The 21,263-nt window shown below is 56.6% G+C and overlaps 1 protein-coding gene across 1 annotated transcript in view; it reads right to left on the bottom strand.

Moving 5' to 3' along the window:
* Arhgef10 (Rho guanine nucleotide exchange factor 10) overlaps positions 1-21,263 on the bottom strand; it is a 43,724-nt gene that overhangs the window by 21,042 nt on the left and 1,419 nt on the right. The window contains exons 2-6 of the mRNA XM_077109221.1: positions 15,477-15,646; positions 1,974-2,089; positions 1,514-1,641; positions 1,285-1,385; positions 90-211 (exon numbers count right to left, since the gene is read on the bottom strand). Coding sequence (XP_076965336.1) covers positions 90-211; positions 1,285-1,385; positions 1,514-1,641; positions 1,974-2,089; positions 15,477-15,646 — 637 coding nt within the window. The remainder of the gene's footprint in view (positions 1-89; positions 212-1,284; positions 1,386-1,513; positions 1,642-1,973; positions 2,090-15,476; positions 15,647-21,263) is intronic.

Genomic DNA, 21,263 nt, shown 5'->3' with positions numbered 1-21,263 from the left:
CGGTGGCTGGCCCAGAGGACAGCCCCACCACACCCTCACAGCGATCCCAGGTACGCCCACAGGAGAGGCAGCCAACCCAGCGCGTGTACCTTGAACTCTGGCTGCCTGGCCACCGTCACCGGCATGTGTCCCACGAGGAGAGGGTGTGTCTCCTTCTTGGTGTGACTGCCCTCGTCGTCCACGCAGAACCAGCCCAGGTGGTTCTCCTCCTCTGCGTTACATTCAGAGAGTGGCGCTCAGTCCCAGGAGCTGCCACGCAACACCCCAGTTCTGCTGCCCAGGAGCCTGAGCCAACAGCATTGCTCGGGGCGGCAGCACCTCCTTTTCCTAAAGCGGGCACAGCACTCGGGGTCCCAGAGAGCGAGAGCCCCGGCCCCGCCTGCTGAGTGCCCACGCGCTCTCCCTCAGGTGCCTCCTTCACCGTCATGTTCAAAGTCCCCTGGAAGGCCGCCGTCACACACCAGGGATGTGCTGGGGCTGACACTGCGGGTGAAGGAGGACAGTACCAGGAAGACACGTTTGCAGCTAAGGGTCCGTCCTGGCTTTGAAGAACCATCTCAAAGACCTTCACGTCCACTCCCCCCTCAGAGTGGCCGTCTCCCATGTGTGGTCACTCTGAGCCCTACCTGGCACACCGTCAGCTCAAGAGAAAGGGAGCAGTGGACCGTCTGCCCTGGGTACAGCCCCACCACGGCAGGAAGCCCCTGCCTCCCGCCCCCCCAGCTCCCCAGGGGATGAGTGTCCACCTGCAGACCCCAGGTGTCCCTGAAGTCTGATCTGGAGGAGCATCGCACACACATCTACACCCCAGTGTCTGCACAGCAGGTCTGTGTGGTGAGCCACATGAGTGGCCAAGGGAGAGGAATCAGAAAACAGTCATCAAGCCACGCAGATCCACGGCAGGCCCTCAGGATTCGTGTGTCGCCACAGGGGACAGCAGGCAGGCAGAAGAGCCCGGGCGGCGCCTGCTCCTGGGAGATGCCCACACCAGGCCGGCGCTCTGACCGTGGCCTCAGACACCTCATGCTCAAAAGCCGAGCGCCAGGAGTCCGGTTCCGAGGGCATCCCGAGGCTCCTTCCTGCAACCCCTAAACTCTCACACACACTTCTTAAAGATCACTCTCTGAAAACACTCCTCCAGGCTAATGGGGGGACTATCACCAAGTCTCTTTGTCTTTCTGATTTTATCCTCTGAGACCAGGAGTTCGGCAGAGAAAGGTCCACAGAGGACAACCAGCAGGCTTTCTCGAGCACACCAGGTCACTTTGGTGAGCCACATCTTACCGAGGGCGAGCTTGGCCATCTGCAAGTTGTTGACCCAGGACTCTTTGATGGCAGGTGTGAATGTGTTGAACACAGCCGTGAAGAAAGTGGGCCGCCCAGACCTGCCAGGAGCAACAGACGCACACTCTACAGAAGGCACACCACACGCCGGTCTCCACCAGGCACCAGCCAAGAGCACCCCCGGGGACAGGGACCCACCCCGCCAGGAAGGCTCCCTGATGTCACTGACTTGTCCTGCTTCCCCGGGAGCTGCAGCTGAATTCTGCAGCGGTCAGCAGCTCTGATTTCTTCCTCTTTCTTCAGAATCAGTCTTTGCAAACCTGATGTCCAGTCATGGGCTACGGACTGGTTTAAGTTCTACAGAGGGAACCCAGAAGCACATTTATTTTAAAAGCGTTTAAAAAATATGGAGGAGGAGGAGGAAAAGCCAAGTTGCAACACAGAACATTCAGGGAAGCCCAAAGCGCCCCACCTGAGCAGGACATGCAGGGTGGACCAGCGTGCACGGCGAGGCATCTCCAGCAGACCTGACCTTGGTGCACTGCTAGATGTGCACGAGCTACACCGGAGCCCGGCCACCCAACCAAGGAAAAGGCACAACAGGCCACGCGGTGAGTCAAGCGTGCAGTCGCCGTGGCAGACCTGCAGATACCCACACCCCCGACAGAGCTCCAGCGCGCCCCACCTACCTGATAGCTCCCTTTAAGGTTTCCTATCAGCTGAGCAATCTGGCCCACGACATTCAGGTCGTGCAGCAGGTTTTGCAGATCCTGATACAGCTGTCCTGGCCCCATGTAAACTTTGTCTACAAGGCAAGCAAGAAAAAGAGGGTCGGTCAAACAGCTCGTTACTGCAGTGCTGGAAAGAAACACGGGTAAATTCTATTTATTATTTTAAGTTGGAGGTTAATCTTGAATTTTTTAAAAGTGGCATCTTCAAGAATTTAGTATTTTTTTCTCTCTTTTAAATTCTTACTTTGAAATATTTTAGACTTACAGAAGAACACCAGAGAATGGCTCGGTGAGTGCCCCCAAGTGCCCCTCGCCCACCTTCCCTGGGGTGGAAACTAGGCACACACACCACTGCCGACGGATCCCTGTTCAAATGTCACTGGTGTCCCAAGAGCACCGTCCCCTGTCTGGGAGCCACCTCAGGCTCCTGCACCTCGAGGTCGTCATGAGCAAGGAGCGGGACCTGCTGCCGTGGAGGACACGTGGGTCATTTCACAGGATGTCTCACGCTTTGGTTTGACTGGTGTTTGGTCACTTCCAATATTTTAAATCTGAACCAAGTTTCTGGTATCGGGGGCCAACCCACCCCAGCGCATCCCCTGTGACCCTCCCTGAAGTGAGGGGGAGGCGGAAACAGAACATGCAGGGAGGCCGTGGTTCTTCTGCGCTGACTGGCAGTGGGCTGTGCGTGTCCACTCGGCCGTCCCACCACTTACTGAGGCTGGGTGGGCTACAGCGCTAGTCCGACTCTATGGCACTGAGTCTCCCAGCAGCCTGTGGGCAGGGCAGGCCACGTTCCCCAGGCCAGCTGCAACTGCCCAAGGCCACAAATGTCTACAGCATGTCTAATGCACAGTGTACGTGAAGGCCAACGAGATCTACGGGCGTCCACCATAAACATTTCATAGGCCCCTGGACATGGCTCCCTGTCCTACAGCACATCAATGCACAGTGTACGTGAAGGCCAACGAGATCTACGGACGTCCACCATAAACATTTCATAGGCCCCTGGACATGGCTCCCCGTCCTACAGCATGTCTAATACACAGTATAGTGAGGGCCAACGAGATCTACGGGCGTCCACCATAAACATTTCATAGGCCCCTGGACATGGCTCCCGTCCTACAGCACGTCAATGCACAGTGTACGTGAAGGCCAACGAGATCTACGGACGTCCACCATAAACATTTCATAGGCCCCTGGATATGGCTCCCCATCCTACAGCATGTCTAATGCACAGTATAGTGAGGGCCAACGAGATCTACAGACGTCCACCATAAACATTTCATAGGCCCCTGGACATGGCTCCCGTCCTACAGCACGTCAATGCACAGTGTACGTGAAGGCCAACGAGATCTACGGACGTCCACCATAAACATTTCATAGGCCCCTGGACATGGCTCCCGTCCTACAGCACGTCAATGCACAGTGTACGTGAAGGCCAACGAGATCTACGGACGTCCACCATAAACATTTCATAGGCCCCTGGACATGGCTCCCGTCCTACAGCACGTCAATGCACAGTGTACGTGAAGGCCAACGAGATCTATAGACGTCCACCATAAACAACTCATAGGCCCCTGGACATGGCTCCCCGTCCTACAGCACGTCAATGCACACAGTGTGTACGTGAGGGCCGACGAGATGGGTTCACGTCCACCATCCACGCTTCATAGTCACCTGTATCTAACGGCATCACTGCTTACATGGGAGGAGGTTGAGACCTCATTTTGTGGGCACTTGGGTTAAGGGTGTGACTACAGGGGTTTATCCATAGGGTAGGCCTGGTTTTCAAGATGAAATCTCATGTTAGTTGCCTCTAAAGTATTATGAAGCTTCATAAAAAAGGGGACAAATCTATCCCCGTGATTTTATACAAGTACTAACTTTTTAACAATTTTTCCTTACAGAATGCTTATAAATATTTTATATTATCGCATATATTTCCTTTCATTTATGAAGTTTTGATAAACTCTATAAACATAACTACAATACATTGATAAAGTAAATTAACAAAGCTACATTAAGTTAATAAAGCTATATTAACTTTCCAACATCTACTTCATGTTACCTTTACAATTATCATTCAATAAAACTGACCCTTTCACATTTGGTGTCCAGCTCTAGGAGCGTCAGCACATGTGCAGCTGTGTGTGACATCTGGGTCAGCCCAGGGAACAGCTCCACCAGGAGCCGCCGCCCACGGGCCTGTTCCATCGCCACGTGTTGTTTGACGTCCCCCTCGTCTTCTGCCCCACACGGTGCAGTGCACTGACATTGGCACAGTATTTAGTTGGTGCGCCCTGGGTTCTGGGGGACAGTGTCTCCCACCCCCTGGGCAGGAAGGCACAGGCAGACCTTACCCTGTGCCCATCTGCACAGGGACTCCGTGCTGCATGGCTACCTGCTCTCACCCCTCCTGCTCCACCTCCGAGCGTGAGGTCAGCTAGAAGGGAAGCGCCTTCTTGGCAACTGTGTCTGAGGGGGTGGGGGTCAGGAGTCCAGCCTTTGGGCTTGATTTGCAGACGTTTCCTTCTCCCACCAAATGTCTCTGTGAGAAGCCACGTGTTGGAAGGGAAAACATGTCAGAACCAGACTTGCTCAGCACAGGCCAGGGGCCGGCCACTCTGCGAACGTGGTTTCTCCACAGCCAGGCTCAGGCATCCATGCTCCAGAACTCGCTGGGAACCAACGCTCTGGCCCTGGTCTGTTTCCTCTCTGTAAAGAGGGACGAAACCACTTTTCCTGTCTGCTTCCTAGCACTGCTCTGAGGATCAAATGGACAGTGACTGTGAATCATTTTTTAACTAACACATACATCATGAATATCGTGCAAATGAGTGCCACCATGGGCAGCAGGTGGGCACCCTCCCAGCAGGGGCAGGACGGCAGGGCGGGACACGGTGCAGAGGCTGTCCAAAGGTTACTTCAGTCCAGGAGAGAGCTGTTCTATTTTATGGTCAAAATTGATTGACCAATAAAAAACCTGAAACTCAAGATTTTGTGAGAGCCGATGTCCAGCCACCTAGTAGTGGATTTCAAGTACTTTAAATTCTGTGAGAAGGTCTCTGGTCTTTCCTTTTCTCACGGGCACTGCCTGTTTCCATGGAAACCCCTGCAACAGCTGGGAAATTCTGGATGTGGGCTGAATGGACCCCTGTGTGAAAGGAAGCAGGGGCTGCCGGGCCGTGGCAGTGCCAACACTCGCGGGACCCTCTGCAGGCGGCTTCCTCGGCCTCCTGGAGGTTCGCCAGCCTGGGACCACAGGGCCCGCGGCCAGGCTGGAGCCAGTCCACTCCCAGGCAGGGGTGGGAAGAGCACTCCTGGGCAGGATGGAGGAGCCGCCTTCCTAGCGGAGGCGGAGTGCAGGACCAGGTGCACAGGGGAGCCGCTGCTGCAGCCACCCTCCCAGGCAGCGCCCAGCAGGACAGGCACTGCTTCCCAAAGCCCCCAAGTGCATTGGCCCCTCCTGAGTTCCACAGTCACTGTCCCTGGCACCACCAGTGTCCCCTCCCCGGCCCCTGTCCTCCCCCACCCTCCCCAGCGCCCACCCTCCTGCCTGCTCCCAGGATGGCACCCCGAGGTACAAAGTCCACACCTGCTGGTGCCAGGTGTGGCTGTGAGACGCAGGGAGGGGCTGGCAGAAGAGCACAGTGTATGTGAGGAGGAGACGGTGCTGTGAGGACTGTCCTGTCCAGCTTCTCCTCCCAATGTCCTGGAGCAGGACAGGCAGGAGGCAGAACGGGACTCCCAGCGGAGAACAGTCCCTGGAGACATCCTGTCTGGAAGCAACCCCTGCTCCCACAGGCAGGGCAGGGAAAGCGGTCCCAGAAGCCTGAGAGCAAAACCAGGGGACATTCCGAGATGACTTTCCCACAGTGGCCGAGGCTGTCTTCGAACATGAACATCCACTTTCCCCAGAGCCCTTTGACAAGGGATTTTGGACAAGACCCCAAAAGCACAACCAACACAAGCAATAACAGGCCAACCAGATTCTATCAAACTAGGACCCTCTGCCCAGCGATGCAGAGTGAAGAGATGACCCTCTCGTACAGGTCAGCTCTCCATCACCGCCCGACTGCAACTTCCGAAGGGGAAAGATCTGTTTTGGCTCATGGTTCCAGAGTTTCCACCTGTGATGGGCCGGCTCCATGCTCTGGCTTAAGTGAGGCAGCACCTCATGGCAGAGGAGGGGTGGGGAGCTGCTAGCTCCAGCTGCCCAAGGGCAGGGGTAGTTCCCAAGGGCACACCTGAAGGGCCCACCTCCCATAGTCCATTCAGCTGTGAACCCTCCAATGGACCAGGCCCCCGGTGAGGTCAGAGCCCCGTGACGTTCCCAAGGCTCGCCTCTGGACACTGCTGCACTGGGGACCAAGGGGACATTGTCCCCTTTGGGGACATTCCAGATTCCACCATAGTACTACAGAATTAGGGGAAAATGCACGTGAAATACTCATCTGACCAAGGTTTGATATCCAGAATACATAAGGAATCAAAATAGAACCACCCAATCACCAATTAAAAATGGGCAAAGGATGGGGCTGGGCTCAGTGGTGGAGCACCTGCCTAGCATGTGTGAGGCACTGGGCTCGATTCTCAGCACCACATGTGAATAAATGAATGAAATAAAGGTCCATCAACGACTAACAACACATGTGAAAACAACTTTAAAAAATGGGCAAATGGTCTATATAAATGTTTCTCAGAAGAAGAAAACAATATATAATAAAATCCTCAGCATCACTCATCATCAGGGAGATGCGATCACGCCGTGGTGAGACCCTGCCTCACCGTAGTCGGGATGGCTGTTCCCAAAACACAGACGACAGCGGCTGCTGGTCAGAGTGCCGGGGCGAGCTCTCACGCTGCTGCTGGAACGTGGGTCAGGGCAGCCGTGGGGAGGACAGGGCACAGGCAGGTCCCAGAAACCAAGGACAGTGCTGCCACAGCCCCTGCGACCCCCTGGGCATGCAATGGAGGGCAATCTGCAAAGGGACACCCAGCACAGCGCCCCGCGCACTGCCGCACCCCACAGCACCCCACAGCCAGCCGAGGGGCCGTGGCAGGGGGTGGACGGCCTGCGGTGCGCTTCGCCACGCAGCAGTACTCAGCTCTGACTCGACAGCTGTCACTCCCACAACCTGGATGGCACCGAGGACGCCACAGAGAGACAAGCACCGCCGGGTCCCTCCCACGCGGACACTGAGCAGAGACCAGGATGACTAGGGGCTGGGAAGCGGAGGGGGACCGCGGGCACCCAGCAGCGGCAGACGTGCTGGGTGCTCGCGCTCTACGGCACAGAAGGTGAAGAGCCTATGGATGACCAGAAGAGGGGAGCTCAAGGCTCTGCACACAGAGCAGTGACAGGAGATGGCCAGTGACGGACAGGAAACCAGGTAGAGCTCCTGGTCACAGGAAGTCTGCCGGGCTCCCTGTGGACCTGTGTTCTGAAAAACTCCAACTGGGACAAGGCGTCACAAGCCACTAGCAGACAGAGAAGGTGGCAGCCTGGCTCTGCGGTGGCACTTACCAACCCGGGAGGGCAGGCAGGCTTCAGTGCAGCTCCTGACCCAGGTGTGGAGTCAGCAAGCGGTGCCCACACTGGACTCTGGTCCTTCACAACCCTACTGTGAAAAGAAGTCACCAGGACCACCACACCCGAAGGCGTTCTGGGTCATCCTGGCCAGCCCGATGCCTGCTGACGGGAGGACGTGCTTCCAGGGCCAGCGGGGCCACCAGGAGTCCCTGCTGGGTAGAGGTGCCCTATGTGAGCAGGGGTGGAGCGTAAGGGCCACCCAGGGAACTGCCGAGTCTGCAGGAGCTTCATGGAGGTCATTCACACCATGGGACATCCCTGAGGCTGTCCCCCAAAGCCCACAGGTGAGGCAATGCAGGACGGTCCCCAGGAGCAAGCACCAGGCTGAGAGCCTCCGCCCAGTCAGGATTCAGTCCCTGGTGGGACTAGCTGGTGAGGAGGAGGTGTGGTGTGGCTGCAGGAGGCCCTGGGTGTGGCTGTGGGTGGAGCCTGCTTCCTGACCATCATGGGAGCTGCCCTCCCCACACTCCTCCTCCAGTCTTCAGCCTCTTTTGAGCCCCGTGGAATGGGGTCTGCTGTCTGTGGATCGACACCTCTGAAACCGTGAATCCCTCAATAAACTTTTCCTAAAATTGTTATGGCCGATCTTCTAGTCACCCAGCGAAACAGCTGCTAAAACAGGGGGATGGTCGAGGAACCCTCCCTCCAGCCACACACCCCGCTACGAAGGGCAACCGCCCACTGAAACCGGCTTCCTGACCACACCCGCGTGAGGTCCAGCTGTTCACGGGACATGAAAGCCCCCCACGGAGGCTGGCCCCTCCCTAAGACTCCCTCAAAGCACACGGCTCCCGGGAGGAGGAGCCGGGCTCAGGCCACATCTCTCCTCACAGGTGCAGCCTGCAGGGTGACTGGGGCTGGGCGACTCCACGCCCCCGACACAGGGCCTGCAGCAGCCTGCCCAGCTTTCCATCAAGCCCAGACTCAGCCACCCGTCCCCAGGTGAGGACAGTCACAGGTCTTTAGTGGCAGCAGAGCAAGGCACACTGCTGTGCAGGGCAGAAGCCGGGGTCAGACGCTGGAGTCTCTGCAGTCAGGCAAGGGGGGAAACCAAGGCCCCCAGCCCTGGGCGGTCTCGGGAGAACGGCCTGGGTCCCCACACACTGGCCCCTTCCCTCCTGCCGTGGAAGGGCCAGGGCCCACTCCACCTCCGCCCTGCTGGTGCATGTCCTCTGGTGGGCTCTCGGGTCTATCCCCTCCACGCGCTGCGCCCCAACAGGTTTCTGTGTCTCCTGGGAGTTTTCAGAGTCTCTCCTGTGGCACCTCCCAAGGCAGCACAAGTCCACCTCTTCCAGCCTGGGGTTAGTGACCCCCATCTCCCGGTCCCCCACAGATCCCATCACACTGCAGAAGTGTCCTGCACTTTTAGAAGACTGGAGTGAGGGTGGGCACTAAAGACTGACCCCTCTGCAAAGGGGAGGCGGATGCTTCCTGGAACGCCATGCCTCTTCAGGCCCACTGCCAGGGCGAGCAGGCCCCCTGGACGTGCTGCCCGCCGGGTCCTGCACTCTCAGGTCTGCGCCACTGCCACAGCGGGAACAGTGCCCGCCCAGGTGCACGTGCCCCGTGCGTCCTCAGGTATGGCCACCTTTCCTCGGGCCCGTGCCCCTCTTTTCCTTCGTACCCTTTACTGGAGCTTTATGACTGTACATGACGGTGTCATTTGTTGTCACATGTTGTGACAGTGTAATTTGAGCAATGCCATTCCCCAGTACTTCCCCCTCCCTCCCCACCTGCCACCCCCCGTGCTCTTCCCCTACTGCTCTCCTTTGGTTTTCCTGAGACCCCCACGCCCCTTGTTCCCTCTTTCCTCTCTAGCTTCTACATGTGAGAAAACATATGGCCCCTGACCTGAGGTTGGTTGTTTCACTTAACATAATGCTCTCAAGTTCCATCCATTCTCCTGCAAATGGCAGGACTTCATTCTTCTTTATGGATACATAGAACTCTGTTGTGTATATATACACCACGTTTTCTTTAACCATCCATCCATTGACAGACACCTATGTTGACAGTCCCACGGTGTGGCCATTGTCAACTGGGCTGCCATAAACATGGATGTGCCTGTATCACTGTAGTCAGATGGCTTTAATTCTTCAGGATAAATACCGAGAAGAGGTAGAGCTGGGTCACATGGTGGTTCCACGCCTTGTCTTTTAAGAAACCTCCATACAATTCCCATACAATCTCAGCAATAGTGCAAAAGTGTTCCTTTTCATCCACGTCCTCTCCAGCCTTACTAGTGTCTGTGTCTAGATAACTCCGTTCTGACTGTGAGGGAGGAAATCTCTGGGTGGCTCTGATTTGCATTTCCCCAATTCCTAATGATGAACATTTTTCCATGTATTTGTTGGCCTTTTGTATTTCTTTTTTAAGAAGTGTTTGTTTAGTTCTTTTGCCTGTTTACTAATTGAGTTATTTGGGTTTCTGATGTTAATTTTTTGAGTTCTTTATATATTCTGGTTATTAATCTTCTGTTGGAAAAGTAGGTAGCAAAAATGTTCCCCCATTCTGTGGTTCTCTCTTCACATTCCTGATTGTTTCCTTGCTCTTCAGAAGCATCTTAATTTGATGGTCAGTTTAATCATCAACTCTTGGTATCATCACCTGGGCTTAGGGTCCTATTTGGAAAGTCACTGCATTTTCTTCTAGGAGTCACGTAGTTTCTGGTCTAATTCTGAGGTCCTTGGTCCACTGTGACTTTGGTACAGGGCGAGAGGGACCTAGTCTCCCTCTTCTACGTATGGGTGGCAGTTGTCCCGGCACCGTTTGTCAGAGAGGCGTCTTTTCTCCAGGGCATGTTTTGGCAGCTTTGTCAAGGACCAGATGTGTGGGTCTGTCTGTCTGCTATTTTGTACTGTTGGTCCAGGTGTCTGTTTTTACACCTTACCGTGCAGTTTTGTGACTATGATTTTGTACTATGATCTAAAGTCAGAAACTGTGAGCCCTCCAGCATTCTTTTTTTTTTTTTTTAAATATTTATTTTTCAGTTTTCGGTGGACACAACATCTTTATTTTATTTTTATGTGGTGTTGAGGATCGAACCCAGCGCCCCGCGCATGCCAGGCGAGCGCGTTACCACTTGAGCCACATCCTCAGCCCCTCCAGCATTCTTTTTTGGCTTAGAATTGCTTTGGCTATTCTGGGTCTTTTATCCCTCTAAGTGAACTTGAGAGCTGTTTTTCCTAGTTCTGTGGTATGTGGATGGGTTTGCACTGAGTCTGCCTATTACTTGGTGGGAGGCCATTTTAACAATATTGGCCCTGCCTGTCCAGGACACCAATCCGCTCTAGCCGTCTAGTGGTGGAGCTTGGGGATCTCTTCAGTGTATGATCTTATCTTCTCAAACAGTGATCCGTTGCCTTCCTCCTCTCCCACCTTGTCCCTTTTCCTCTCTTGCCTCCTCGGGTAGAATTTCTAGCACTAACTGGACAGCAGTGGAGAGAGGGGACACCCTCGTCTTGTTCCAGACTAGAGGAGTGCTCTCCGTTTCCATCCGCTACGAGGCTGGCTTTGGGTCTCCACACATCACCTTCAGGATGCTGAGGCAGGTTCCTCTGTCCTGGTCTCTCCAGTGTTTGTTTGTTTTAATCGTGAATGTGTGCTGAATTTTGACAAAGGCCACACAGATTGGAATGACTAAGTAATCTTTGTCTATTATGCTGCACTCTCATTTTTAAGGCTTATATAACTGACCACAGAATGATAGGAAAGTTACAAAACGAAATGATCGATATTTGCACAGGCAAATGAGTGTTCCCTTTAAAATATGCTTAAAGTGCACTATTATTATTATTATTCTTCCACCATTTCGGGCCATCTGGCTGGAAGGTTTACAGGCTGGTGGAAGGTCTCCACAGCCGTTCTCCAGGAACCTGGCCTGGCGGAGAGGCCCCAGGGGGCAAGGTCAGCATTCCTCTTCCCCCACAGGACCCCCACTTAGCACCTTGTAAGCTGGGAGTGTTCCGTCACCTATTTATTGGAAATGAACCGGGCAGTGAAGATCCGCCTGAACAGAACTCACCCAGAGTCACGTTGCTCCTGGCAACAGGGAAAGCATCTTCTCAGAGCCCCACTTCCCACGTGGGGAGTGACGGTCACCTCCATGGAACTGCACCATGGCTGGTTCAGAGTCTTTCTCTCCCCCATCACAAGCTGCAATCCAGGAAGCAGTGAGACTTGTAAATCACCCAGAAAAAAATGCACCACAGTTCACAAAATGACTTCTGGAATTCAGGAAGCTGGAGCCAGTCCATGGGTCTCTGGAGGATCAAGGTGAGCAGCTTCGAGCCTCTGCTAGGAGCAGAGTCCAAGGACTCAGGAGACCAGCCCTGCATGACAGAGGCAGCTCGGGCAGTCTTCCTGGGACTGCAGGGCTGGAGCAGCTCCCCCAGCGCTGGTTGCTAGGCAGGGAGACCTACGCTCTGTCTGCAACACCAAACAACCAAGGCCTTCCAAAGCAGAATGTCCCAGAACAGAGCCATTCAAACAGGAGAACTGTCACCTGAACGTGCAGTGAGAACAAGAACTCCTAACTGGCCTCTCAAGATGATTCAGAACGAGACAGTAAGGGACCAGAGGGGGGACAGAGCGTGGACTGGAGCTGTCGCCCTGAAGGAGCAAGACCCAGGAAAGGGCTGAGGTCCTTGTGCAGACAGAGGGGGCCAACTCCAGGGCTGCAGCTGGGCATGATGCGTCCATGTTACAGCTCTGACACCACAGGACCCCTCGCCTCCTGACCAGCCGCAGTCCCCCTCCATTCTGTGTGAATCTGGATAGACCAGGATCCCAGCACTCGCTCTGCCGGCAAACGTGTTGGCCACTGACCGCATCCCCAGACGCAGGGCGGCAGGACACTCTGAGGTCTGAAGAAGCCACACAGAAGCAACAAATTTCAACTGATTTGTTAAGACTTTTAAAATTTGGCCAAAAGGGACATGAAGAGTTCCTAACATCATTACCACCAAGGAAACTGGTTGCTAAGCAGTGAGACCTACGCAAGACCAAGACCACAGAGGCACGCACGCACCGTCAGGGTGCAACCACCATGTGTGGCAGGAAAGGGGGGCCTGCACCCTGCTGGAGGGAAGGTGGAACCCAGCATGAAGGGTCCTCACCGGAGCCAGGGTCCCCCACCAGCCACGCACCTGAGGAGAAGGAACGGCATCTTGAGGAGACACCCAACTCCCGTGTCCACGGCATAGCATCACGACAGCCAGGACGTGGACGACCCAGGAGTCCACTGACAGGATAACAGCCAAAGGAAAAAGTCCCAAAGATGAAGGGACATGCTGCCCATGAGGACGTGGAGGGACTCGGAGGGACCCGTGTAAGTGAAGCACCACACGCAGCAAGAGGAAGCCGGCCCTCTCCCACGTGAACGTTGGGAATCGTCCAGCTCAGCCTCACCAGGAGGGCTTCCAGGGCTGAGGGGCCTGGGAGGGACTTCATGACGACAGCGAGGGCTCCGGATGGCTCCCGCCACATCCCAGGGGGACAGCGAGGGCTCTGCCGTATCCCAGGGGGACAGCGAGGGCTCCGGATGGCTCCCGCCACATCCCAGGGGGACAGCGAGGGCTCTGCCGTATCCCAGGGGGACAGCGAGGGCTCTACCACGTCCCAGGGGGACAGGAGAGCTCCACCACGTCCTGGGGGGACAGCGAGGGCTCCACCATGTCCTGGGGGTTAGTGAGGGCTCCACCACATCCCAGAAGGACAGCGAGGGCTCTACCACGTCCTGGGGGACAGGAGGGCTCCACCACGTCCTGGGGGACAGGAGGGCTCCACCACGTCCCAGAAGGACAGGAGGGCTCTACCACGTCCTGGGGGACAGGAGGGCTCCACCACGTCCCAGAAGGACAGGAGGGCTCCACCACGTCCCAGAAGGACAGGAGGGCTCTACCACGTCCTGGGGGTTGGTGAGGGCTCCACCACGTCCTGGGGGACAGTGAGGGCCCCACCACGTCCTGGAGGGACACTGAGGGCCCCACCACGTCCTGGAGGGACATTGAGGGCTCCACCACGTCCTGGGGGACAGTGAGGGCCCCACCACGTCCTGGGGGGACAGCGAGGGCTCCACCACGTTCCAGGGGGACAGTGAGGGCCCCACCACGTCCTGGAGGGACACTGAGGGCCCCACCACGTCCTGGGGGACAGTGAGGGCTCCACCACGTCCTGGGGGTTAGTGAGGGCCCCACCACGTCCCAGGGGGACAGGAGGGCTCCACCACGCCCTGGGGGGACAGCGAGGGCCCCACCACATCCCAGGGGGACAGGAGGGCTCCACCAGTCCTGGGGGACGCGAGGGCGACCCCACACTCAGTGCTCTGCTCACACCGTGCGTGGTGGAGGAAGGAAGACTCACGGCGACTCTGGGAATCAAATGCAAGACGACACGTCCCAGGCCCTTCCTCCCCAGGGTTTAGAAAGACTGACTGAATCAGCTGCTTTGTGCCCTTGACCCTGGTGGCCCTCCCCTGTCCCGAGGTCAGCACAGGTCATACCACGAAGGTGAGCAAGGAAACGGAAGGAGGGGCCGGACTGCGCTATCTCCAATCACAGCCAGCTTGAGCTATTCAAGCACAATGAGGCGAGCTCAGTTACAAACAGGGATCTTGGGTGTTTATTTTTGGTAACCAGGACTAAACCCAAGGGCACTTAACCACCGAGCCATATCCCCAGCCCTTTTCATTCTTATTTTGACATAGGGTCTCACAAAGTTGCTTAGGGCCTTGCTTAGTTGCTGAAGCTGGCCTTGAACCTGTGATCCTCCTGCCTCAGCCTCCCAAGTCACTGGGATAACAGGCATGTGCCACTGTGCCAGGCACAAACGCATTCTAAAATGTTCACAAAACAGACATGAATAACTTCGATATTTCTAAATAATTTTAAATGATTTTAAAGACTGTTTTACGATATTCAATTTGCCCCTGAATAAATGCTAATGAGTCATGCCAATCTGAAAAGGATCCCCCCGCACTCTCTTCCTCCCTGGTCCTCCTTCTTCTGCTCACCACCTCTCTGTGTGCATGTCACCTGAGAGCCAGCACCTCAGGGGACTGGCAACTCTAGTAACACTCCCAGAGCAGCCCACTAGGCAGATGACCAACAAACGACATGAGGGGACAGCCAATCAGGCCTGGGGCCATCACTCCCACGCCCATCAATGTGCGGCCTCTCAGTGGCTCTCGGGCTCTGGAACCTGTGCACAGGGACTGACCCTGAGAGGTTAAGGCTCAGCTGACATCTAAGGGGTCTTCGCAAAGTTCTCAGGCTCTGTGTTCTAATGGCTCCTCAGTCCAGGGGCAGAGGCCAACAAGTGAATAAACCTAGCCTTGCTTTAATTTTTAAAAGGAGGAGGAGGAAAGAATGACTTTGGAACTCGGGTCAAAATCCACAGCATGAACGACGTTTAGTAAGAACAATCCAACTAGGCATGATGCCGGACGTTTCCACAGCCTCCAGTCATCCCGCCACAGCTCACTTGGACAAGTTCACAGACAAGCACTAACGTCACAGGGAAACCCAGGCACAAGAACTAAGATGCTGGCCACAGCCAGAGTGCGCACAGCGGCCACAGGAGCAGGTCTGACCTGAGAGTCCTGCTGCCTGCAATTCGTGCCCATCAGGAGATGAAGCCCCCGTGCTCACGGGCTTCATGGGAGGGCGACCTGAGTCCCAGCTGGGGTGGCCAAGTGCACCTCCAGGTGGCCATGGCTTGCACGGCAGGAGGCTGCACTACAGGTGAGACAAGTTCAGGGGCACAGCAGAAGCATTCTGGACAGCTGTCCCACCAGACCCACCACTGAACGTTCGGGTGAGGCACGGCGGACCCCAACCTGCAAGAACAGCAATGGTGTCACTCACGTGGCTTCGCATTAGGGACCACGGCCAGGCTCTCGGGCGCGTGTGTGGTGGGGCACCTGCCTTGGTGCCCTGTGCCGGGGCCATACTCGATCACATCGGTGTGCCCTAGAGGCACACTCCACTTCAGCAGGTACCTCTGGCTGGCTGCAGGGCGGCTCTCATGGGAGGTGCTGGAAGAAGAGAAGGCTTGTCTCAGGAGTGCTGTGCCGAGAGTTATCCTCAGACTTTTCACACCCCGGCTCAGAAAAGCAGAAAATCCCAGCACCCGCTTCCCAGGAAGCCTAAAGGGTAGAGCAGGAGGCCTAGAGATGAGGCGCTCAAGAACTCTAGAGAGGATCCCGAGGAGAACAGTCCACCAGACCCGGCTCCTAGAGGTTCACAGTGACCACGCCCCTGCACTCCCCGAATCCAGCAGTGAGGTGCACAGGGAGACTCAGGAAAGATGTGACCCCACAATCCTACTCCTATCACAGCACGGGACAGACGCAGAGAAGCATGTAAGGTAGGGGCCAGGCAAGACCCACATGTGGGCAGCAGGAGCAGCCAAACAGCAAGGCTATGCCACTGGCACACATCAAACGAAGGGATCTTTACTGCAGCAGAGAGGTCACCAGAATCAGAATTAGGAGAGAACCCTCAGGAGAAAAAGCAGCAAGATGGTGAGGACCGCTTGGAGAAGGGGAAAGGACAGGGAGGACTGGAGGAAGAGGGAAAAGGATGATGGTAAGGACCCGGAGAGCAGGAGTGAGGGTGATGGTGAGGAACACAGGAAGCAGGAGTGAGGGTGATGGTGAGGAACACAGGAAGCAGGAGTGAGGGTGATGGTGAGGAACACAGGGAGCAGGAGTGAGGGTGATGGTGAGAACCTGGGGAGCAGGAGTGAGGGTGATGGTGAGGAACACAGGGAGCAGGAGTGAGGGTGATGGTGAGGAACACAGGGAGCAGGAGTGAGGGTGATGGTGAGGAACACAGGAAGCAGGAGTAAGGGTGATGGTGAGGAACACAGGGAGCAGGAGTGAGGGTGATGGTGAGGAACACAGGGAGCAGGAGTGAGGGTGATGGTGAGAACCTGGGGAGCAGGAGTGAGGGTGATGGTGAGGAACACAGGGAGCAGGAGTGAGGGTGATGGTGAGGAACACAGGGAGCAGGAGTGAGGGTGATGGTGAGGAACACAGGGAGCAGGAGTGAGGGTGATGGTGAGGAACACAGGGAGCAGGAGTGAGGGTGATGGTGAGGAACACAGGGAGCAGGAGTGAGGGTGATGGTGAGGAACACAGGGAGCAGGAGTGAGGGTGATGGTGAGGAACACAGGGAGCAGGAGTGAGGGTGATGGTGAGGAACACAGGGAGCAGGAGTGAGGGTGATGGTGAGGAACACAGGGAGCAGGAGTGAGGGTGATGGTGAGGAACACAGGGAGCAGGAGTGAGGGTGATGGTGAGGACCTGGGGAGCAGGAGTGAGGGTGATGGTGAGGAACACAGGGAGCAGGAGTGAGGGTGATGGAGAGGAACACAGGGAGCAGGAGTGAGGGTGATGGTGAGGAACACAGGGAGCAGGAGTGAGGGTGATGGTGAGGAACACAGGGAGCAGGAGTGAGGGTGATGGTGAGGACCTGGGGAGCAGGAGTGAGGGTGATGGTGAGGAACACAGGGAGCAGGAGTGAGGGTGATGGTGAGGACCTGGGGAGCAGGAGTGAGGGTGATGGTGAGGAACACAGGGAGCAGGAGTGAGGGTGATGGTGAGGACCTGGGGAGCAGGAGTGAGGATGATGGTGAGGAACACAGGGAGCAGGAGTGAGGGTGATGGTGAGGAATACAGGGAGCAGGAGTGAGGGTGATGGTGAGGACCACAGGGAGCAGGAGTGAGGATGATGGTGAGGAACACAGGGAGCAGGAGTGAGGGTGATGGAGAGGAACACAGGGAGCAGGAGTGAGGGTGATGGTGAGGAACACAGGGAGCAGGAGTGAGGGTGATGGTGAGGAACACAGGGAGCAGGAGTGAGGGTGATGGTGAGAAACACAGGGAGCAGGAGTGAGGGTGATGGTGAGGAACACAGGGAGCAGGAGTGAGGGTGATGGTGAGGAACACAGGGAGCAGGAGTGAGGGTGATGGTGAAGAACACAGGGAGCAGGAGTGAGGGTGATGGTGAGGAACACAGGGAGCAGGAGTGAGGGTGATGGTGAGGACCTGGGGAGCAGGAGTGAGGGTGATGGTGAGAAACACAGGGAGCAGGAGTGAGGGTGATGGTGAGGACCTGGGAGCAGGAGTGAGGGTGATGGTGAGGAATACAGGGAGCAGGAGTGAGGGTGATGGTGAGGAACACAGGGAGCAGGAGTGAGGGTGATGGTGAGAAACACAGGGAGCAGGAGTGAGGGTGATGGTGAGGAACACAGGGAGCAGGAGTGAGGGTGATGGTGAGGAACACAGGGAGCAGGAGTGAGGGTGATGGTGAAGAACACAGGGAGCAGGAGTGAGGGTGATGGTGAGGACCACAGGGAGCAGGAGTGAGGGTGATGGTGAGGACCTGGGGAGCAGGAGTGAGGGTGATGGTGAGGAACACAGGGAGCAGGAGTGAGGGTGATGGTGAGGACCTGGGGAGCAGGAGTGAGGGTGATGGTGAGGAACACAGGGAGCAGGAGTGAGGGTGATGGTGAGGAACACAGGGAGCAGGAGTGAGGGTGATGGTGAGGAACACAGGGAGCAGGAGTGAGGGTGATGGTGAGGAACACAGGGAGCAGGAGTGAGGGTGATGGTGAGGAACACAGGGAGCAGGAGTGAGGGTGATGGTGAGGACCTGGGGAGCAGGAGTGAGGGTGATGGTGAGGAACACAGGGAGCAGGAGTGAGGGTGATGGTGAGGAACACAGGGAGCAGGAGTGAGGGTGATGGTGAGGACCTGGGGAGCAGGAGTGAGGGTGATGGTGAGGAACACAGGGAGCAGGAGTGAGGGTGATGGTGAGGAACACAGGGAGCAGGAGTGAGGGTGATGGTGAGGAACACAGGGAGCAGGAGTGAGGGTGATGGTGAGGACCTGGGGAGCAGGAGTGAGGGTGATGGTGAGGAATACAGGGAGCAGGAGTGAGGGTGATGGTGAGGAACACAGGGAGCAGGAGTGAGGGTGATGGTGAGGACCTGGGGAGCAGGAGTGAGGGTGATGGTGAAGAACACAGGGAGCAGGAGTGAGGGTGATGGTGAGGAACACAGGGAGCAGGAGTGAGGGTGATGGTGAGGACCTGGGGAGCAGGAGTGAGGGTGATGGTGAGGAACACAGGGAGCAGGAGTGAGGGTGATGGTGAGGAACACAGGGAGCAGGAGTGAGGGTGATGGAGAGGAACACAGGGAGCAGGAGTGAGGGTGATGGTGAGGAACACAGGGAGCAGGAGTGAGGGTGATGGAGAGGAACACAGGGAGCAGGAGTGAGGGTGATGGTGAGGAACACAGGGAGCAGGAGTGAGGGTGATGGTGAGGAACACAGGGAGCAGGAGTGAGGGTGATGGTGAGGAACACAGGGAGCAGGAGTGAGGGTGATGGTGAGGAACACAGGGAGCAGGAGTGAGGGTGATGGTGAGGAACACAGGGAGCAGGGGTGAGGGTGATGGTGAGGACCTGGGGAGCAGGAGTGAGGGTGATGGTGAGGAATACAGGGAGCAGGAGTGAGGGTGATGGTGAGGAACACAGGGAGCAGGAGTGAGGGTGATGGTGAGGACCTGGGGAGCAGGAGTGAGGGTGATGGTGAAGAACACAGGGAGCAGGAGTGAGGGTGATGGTGAGGAACACAGGGAGCAGGAGTGAGGGTGATGGTGAGGAACACAGGGAGCAGGAGTGAGGGTGATGGTGAGGAACACAGGGAGCAGGAGTGAGGGTGATGGTGAGGAACACAGGGAGCAGGAGTGAGGGTGATGGTGAGGAACACAGGGAGCAGGAGTGAGGGTGATGGTGAGGAACACAGGGAGCAGGAGTGAGGGTGATGGTGAGGAACACAGGGAGCAGGAGTGAGGGTGATGGTGAGGAACACAGGGAGCAGGGGTGAGGGTGATGGTGAGGAACACAGGGAGCAGGAGTGAGGGTGATGGTGAGGACCTGGGGAGCAGGAGTGAGGGTGATGGTGAGGAACACAGGGAGCAGGAGTGAGGGTGATGGTGAGGAACACAGGGAGCAGGAGTGAGGGTGATGGTGAGGAACACAGGGAGCAGGAGTGAGGGTGATGGTGAGGAACACAGGGAGCAGGAGTGAGGGTGATGGTGAGGAACACAGGGAGCAGGGGTGAGGGTGATGGTGAGGACCTGGGGAGCAGGAGTGAGGGTGATGGTGAGGAATACAGGGAGCAGGAGTGAGGGTGATGGTGAGGAACACAGGGAGCAGGAGTGAGGGTGATGGTGAGGAACACAGGGAGCAGGGGTGAGGGTGATGGTGAGGACCTGGGGAGCAGGAGTGAGGGTGATGGTGAGGAATACAGGGAGCAGGAGTGAGGGTGATGGTGAGGAACACAGGGAGCAGGAGTGAGGGTGATGGTGAGGACCTGGGGAGCAGGAGTGAGGGTGATGGTGAAGAACACAGGGAGCAGGAGTGAGGGTGATGGTGAGGAACACAGGGAGCAGGGGTGAGGGTGATGGTGAGGACCTGGGGAGCAGGAGTGAGGGTGATGGTGAGGAATACAGGGAGCAGGAGTGAGGGTGATGGTGAGGAACACAGGGAGCAGGAGTGAGGGTGATGGTGAGGACCTGGGGAGCAGGAGTGAGGGTGATGGTGAAGAACACAGGGAGCAGGAGTGAGGGTGATGGTGAGGAACACAGGGAGCAGGAGTGAGGGTGATGGTGAGGAACACAGGGAGCAGGAGTGAGGGTGATGATGAGGAACACAGGGAGCAGGAGTGAGGGTGATGGTGAGGAACACAGGGAGCAGGAGTGAGGGTGATGGTGAGGAACACAGGGAGCAGGAGTGAGGGTGATGGTGAGGAACACAGGGAGCAGGAGTGAGGGTGATGGTGAGGAACACAGGGAGCAGGAGTGAGGGTGATGGTGAGGAACACAGGGAGCAGGGGTGAGGGTGATGGTGAGGAACACAGGGAGCAGGAGTGAGGGTGATGGTGAGGACCTGGGGAGCAGGAGTGAGGGTGATGGTGAGGAACACAGGGAGCAGGAGTGAGGGTGATGGTGAGGAACACAGGGAGCAGGAGTGAGGGTGATGGTGAGGAACACAGGGAGCAGGAGTGAGGGTGATGGTGAGGAACACAGGGAGCAGGAGTGAGGGTGATGGTGAGGAACACAGGGAGCAGGGGTGAGGGTGATGGTGAGGACCTGGGGAGCAGGAGTGAGGGTGATGGTGAGGAATACAGGGAGCAGGAGTGAGGGTGATGGTGAGGAACACAGGGAAGCAGGAGTGAGGGTGATGGTGAGGACCTGGGGAGCAGGAGTGAGGGTGATGGTGAGGAACACAGGGAGCAGGAGTGAGGGTGATGGTGAGGAACACAGGGAGCAGGAGTGAGGGTGATGGTGAGGAACACAGGGAGCAGGAGTGAGGGTGATGGTGAAGAACACAGGGAGCAGGAGTGAGGGTGATGGTGAGGAACACAGGGAGCAGGAGTGAGGGTGATGGTGAGGAACACAGGGAGCAGGAGTGAGGGTGATGGTGAGGAACACAGGGAGCAGGAGTGAGGGTGATGGTGAGGACCTGGGGAGCAGGAGTGAGGGTGATGGTGAGGAACACAGGGAGCAGGAGTGAGGGTGATGGTGAGGAACACAGGGAGCAGGAGTGAGGGTGATGGTGAGGAACACAGGGAGCAGGAGTGA

The sequence above is a fragment of the Callospermophilus lateralis genome, chromosome 4, assembly GCF_048772815.1.
Source record: "Callospermophilus lateralis isolate mCalLat2 chromosome 4, mCalLat2.hap1, whole genome shotgun sequence".
NCBI lineage: Eukaryota > Metazoa > Chordata > Mammalia > Rodentia > Sciuridae > Callospermophilus > Callospermophilus lateralis.
Note: the sequence above shows the minus strand (reverse complement) of the source record. Positions and strands in the feature narration are given on the sequence as shown.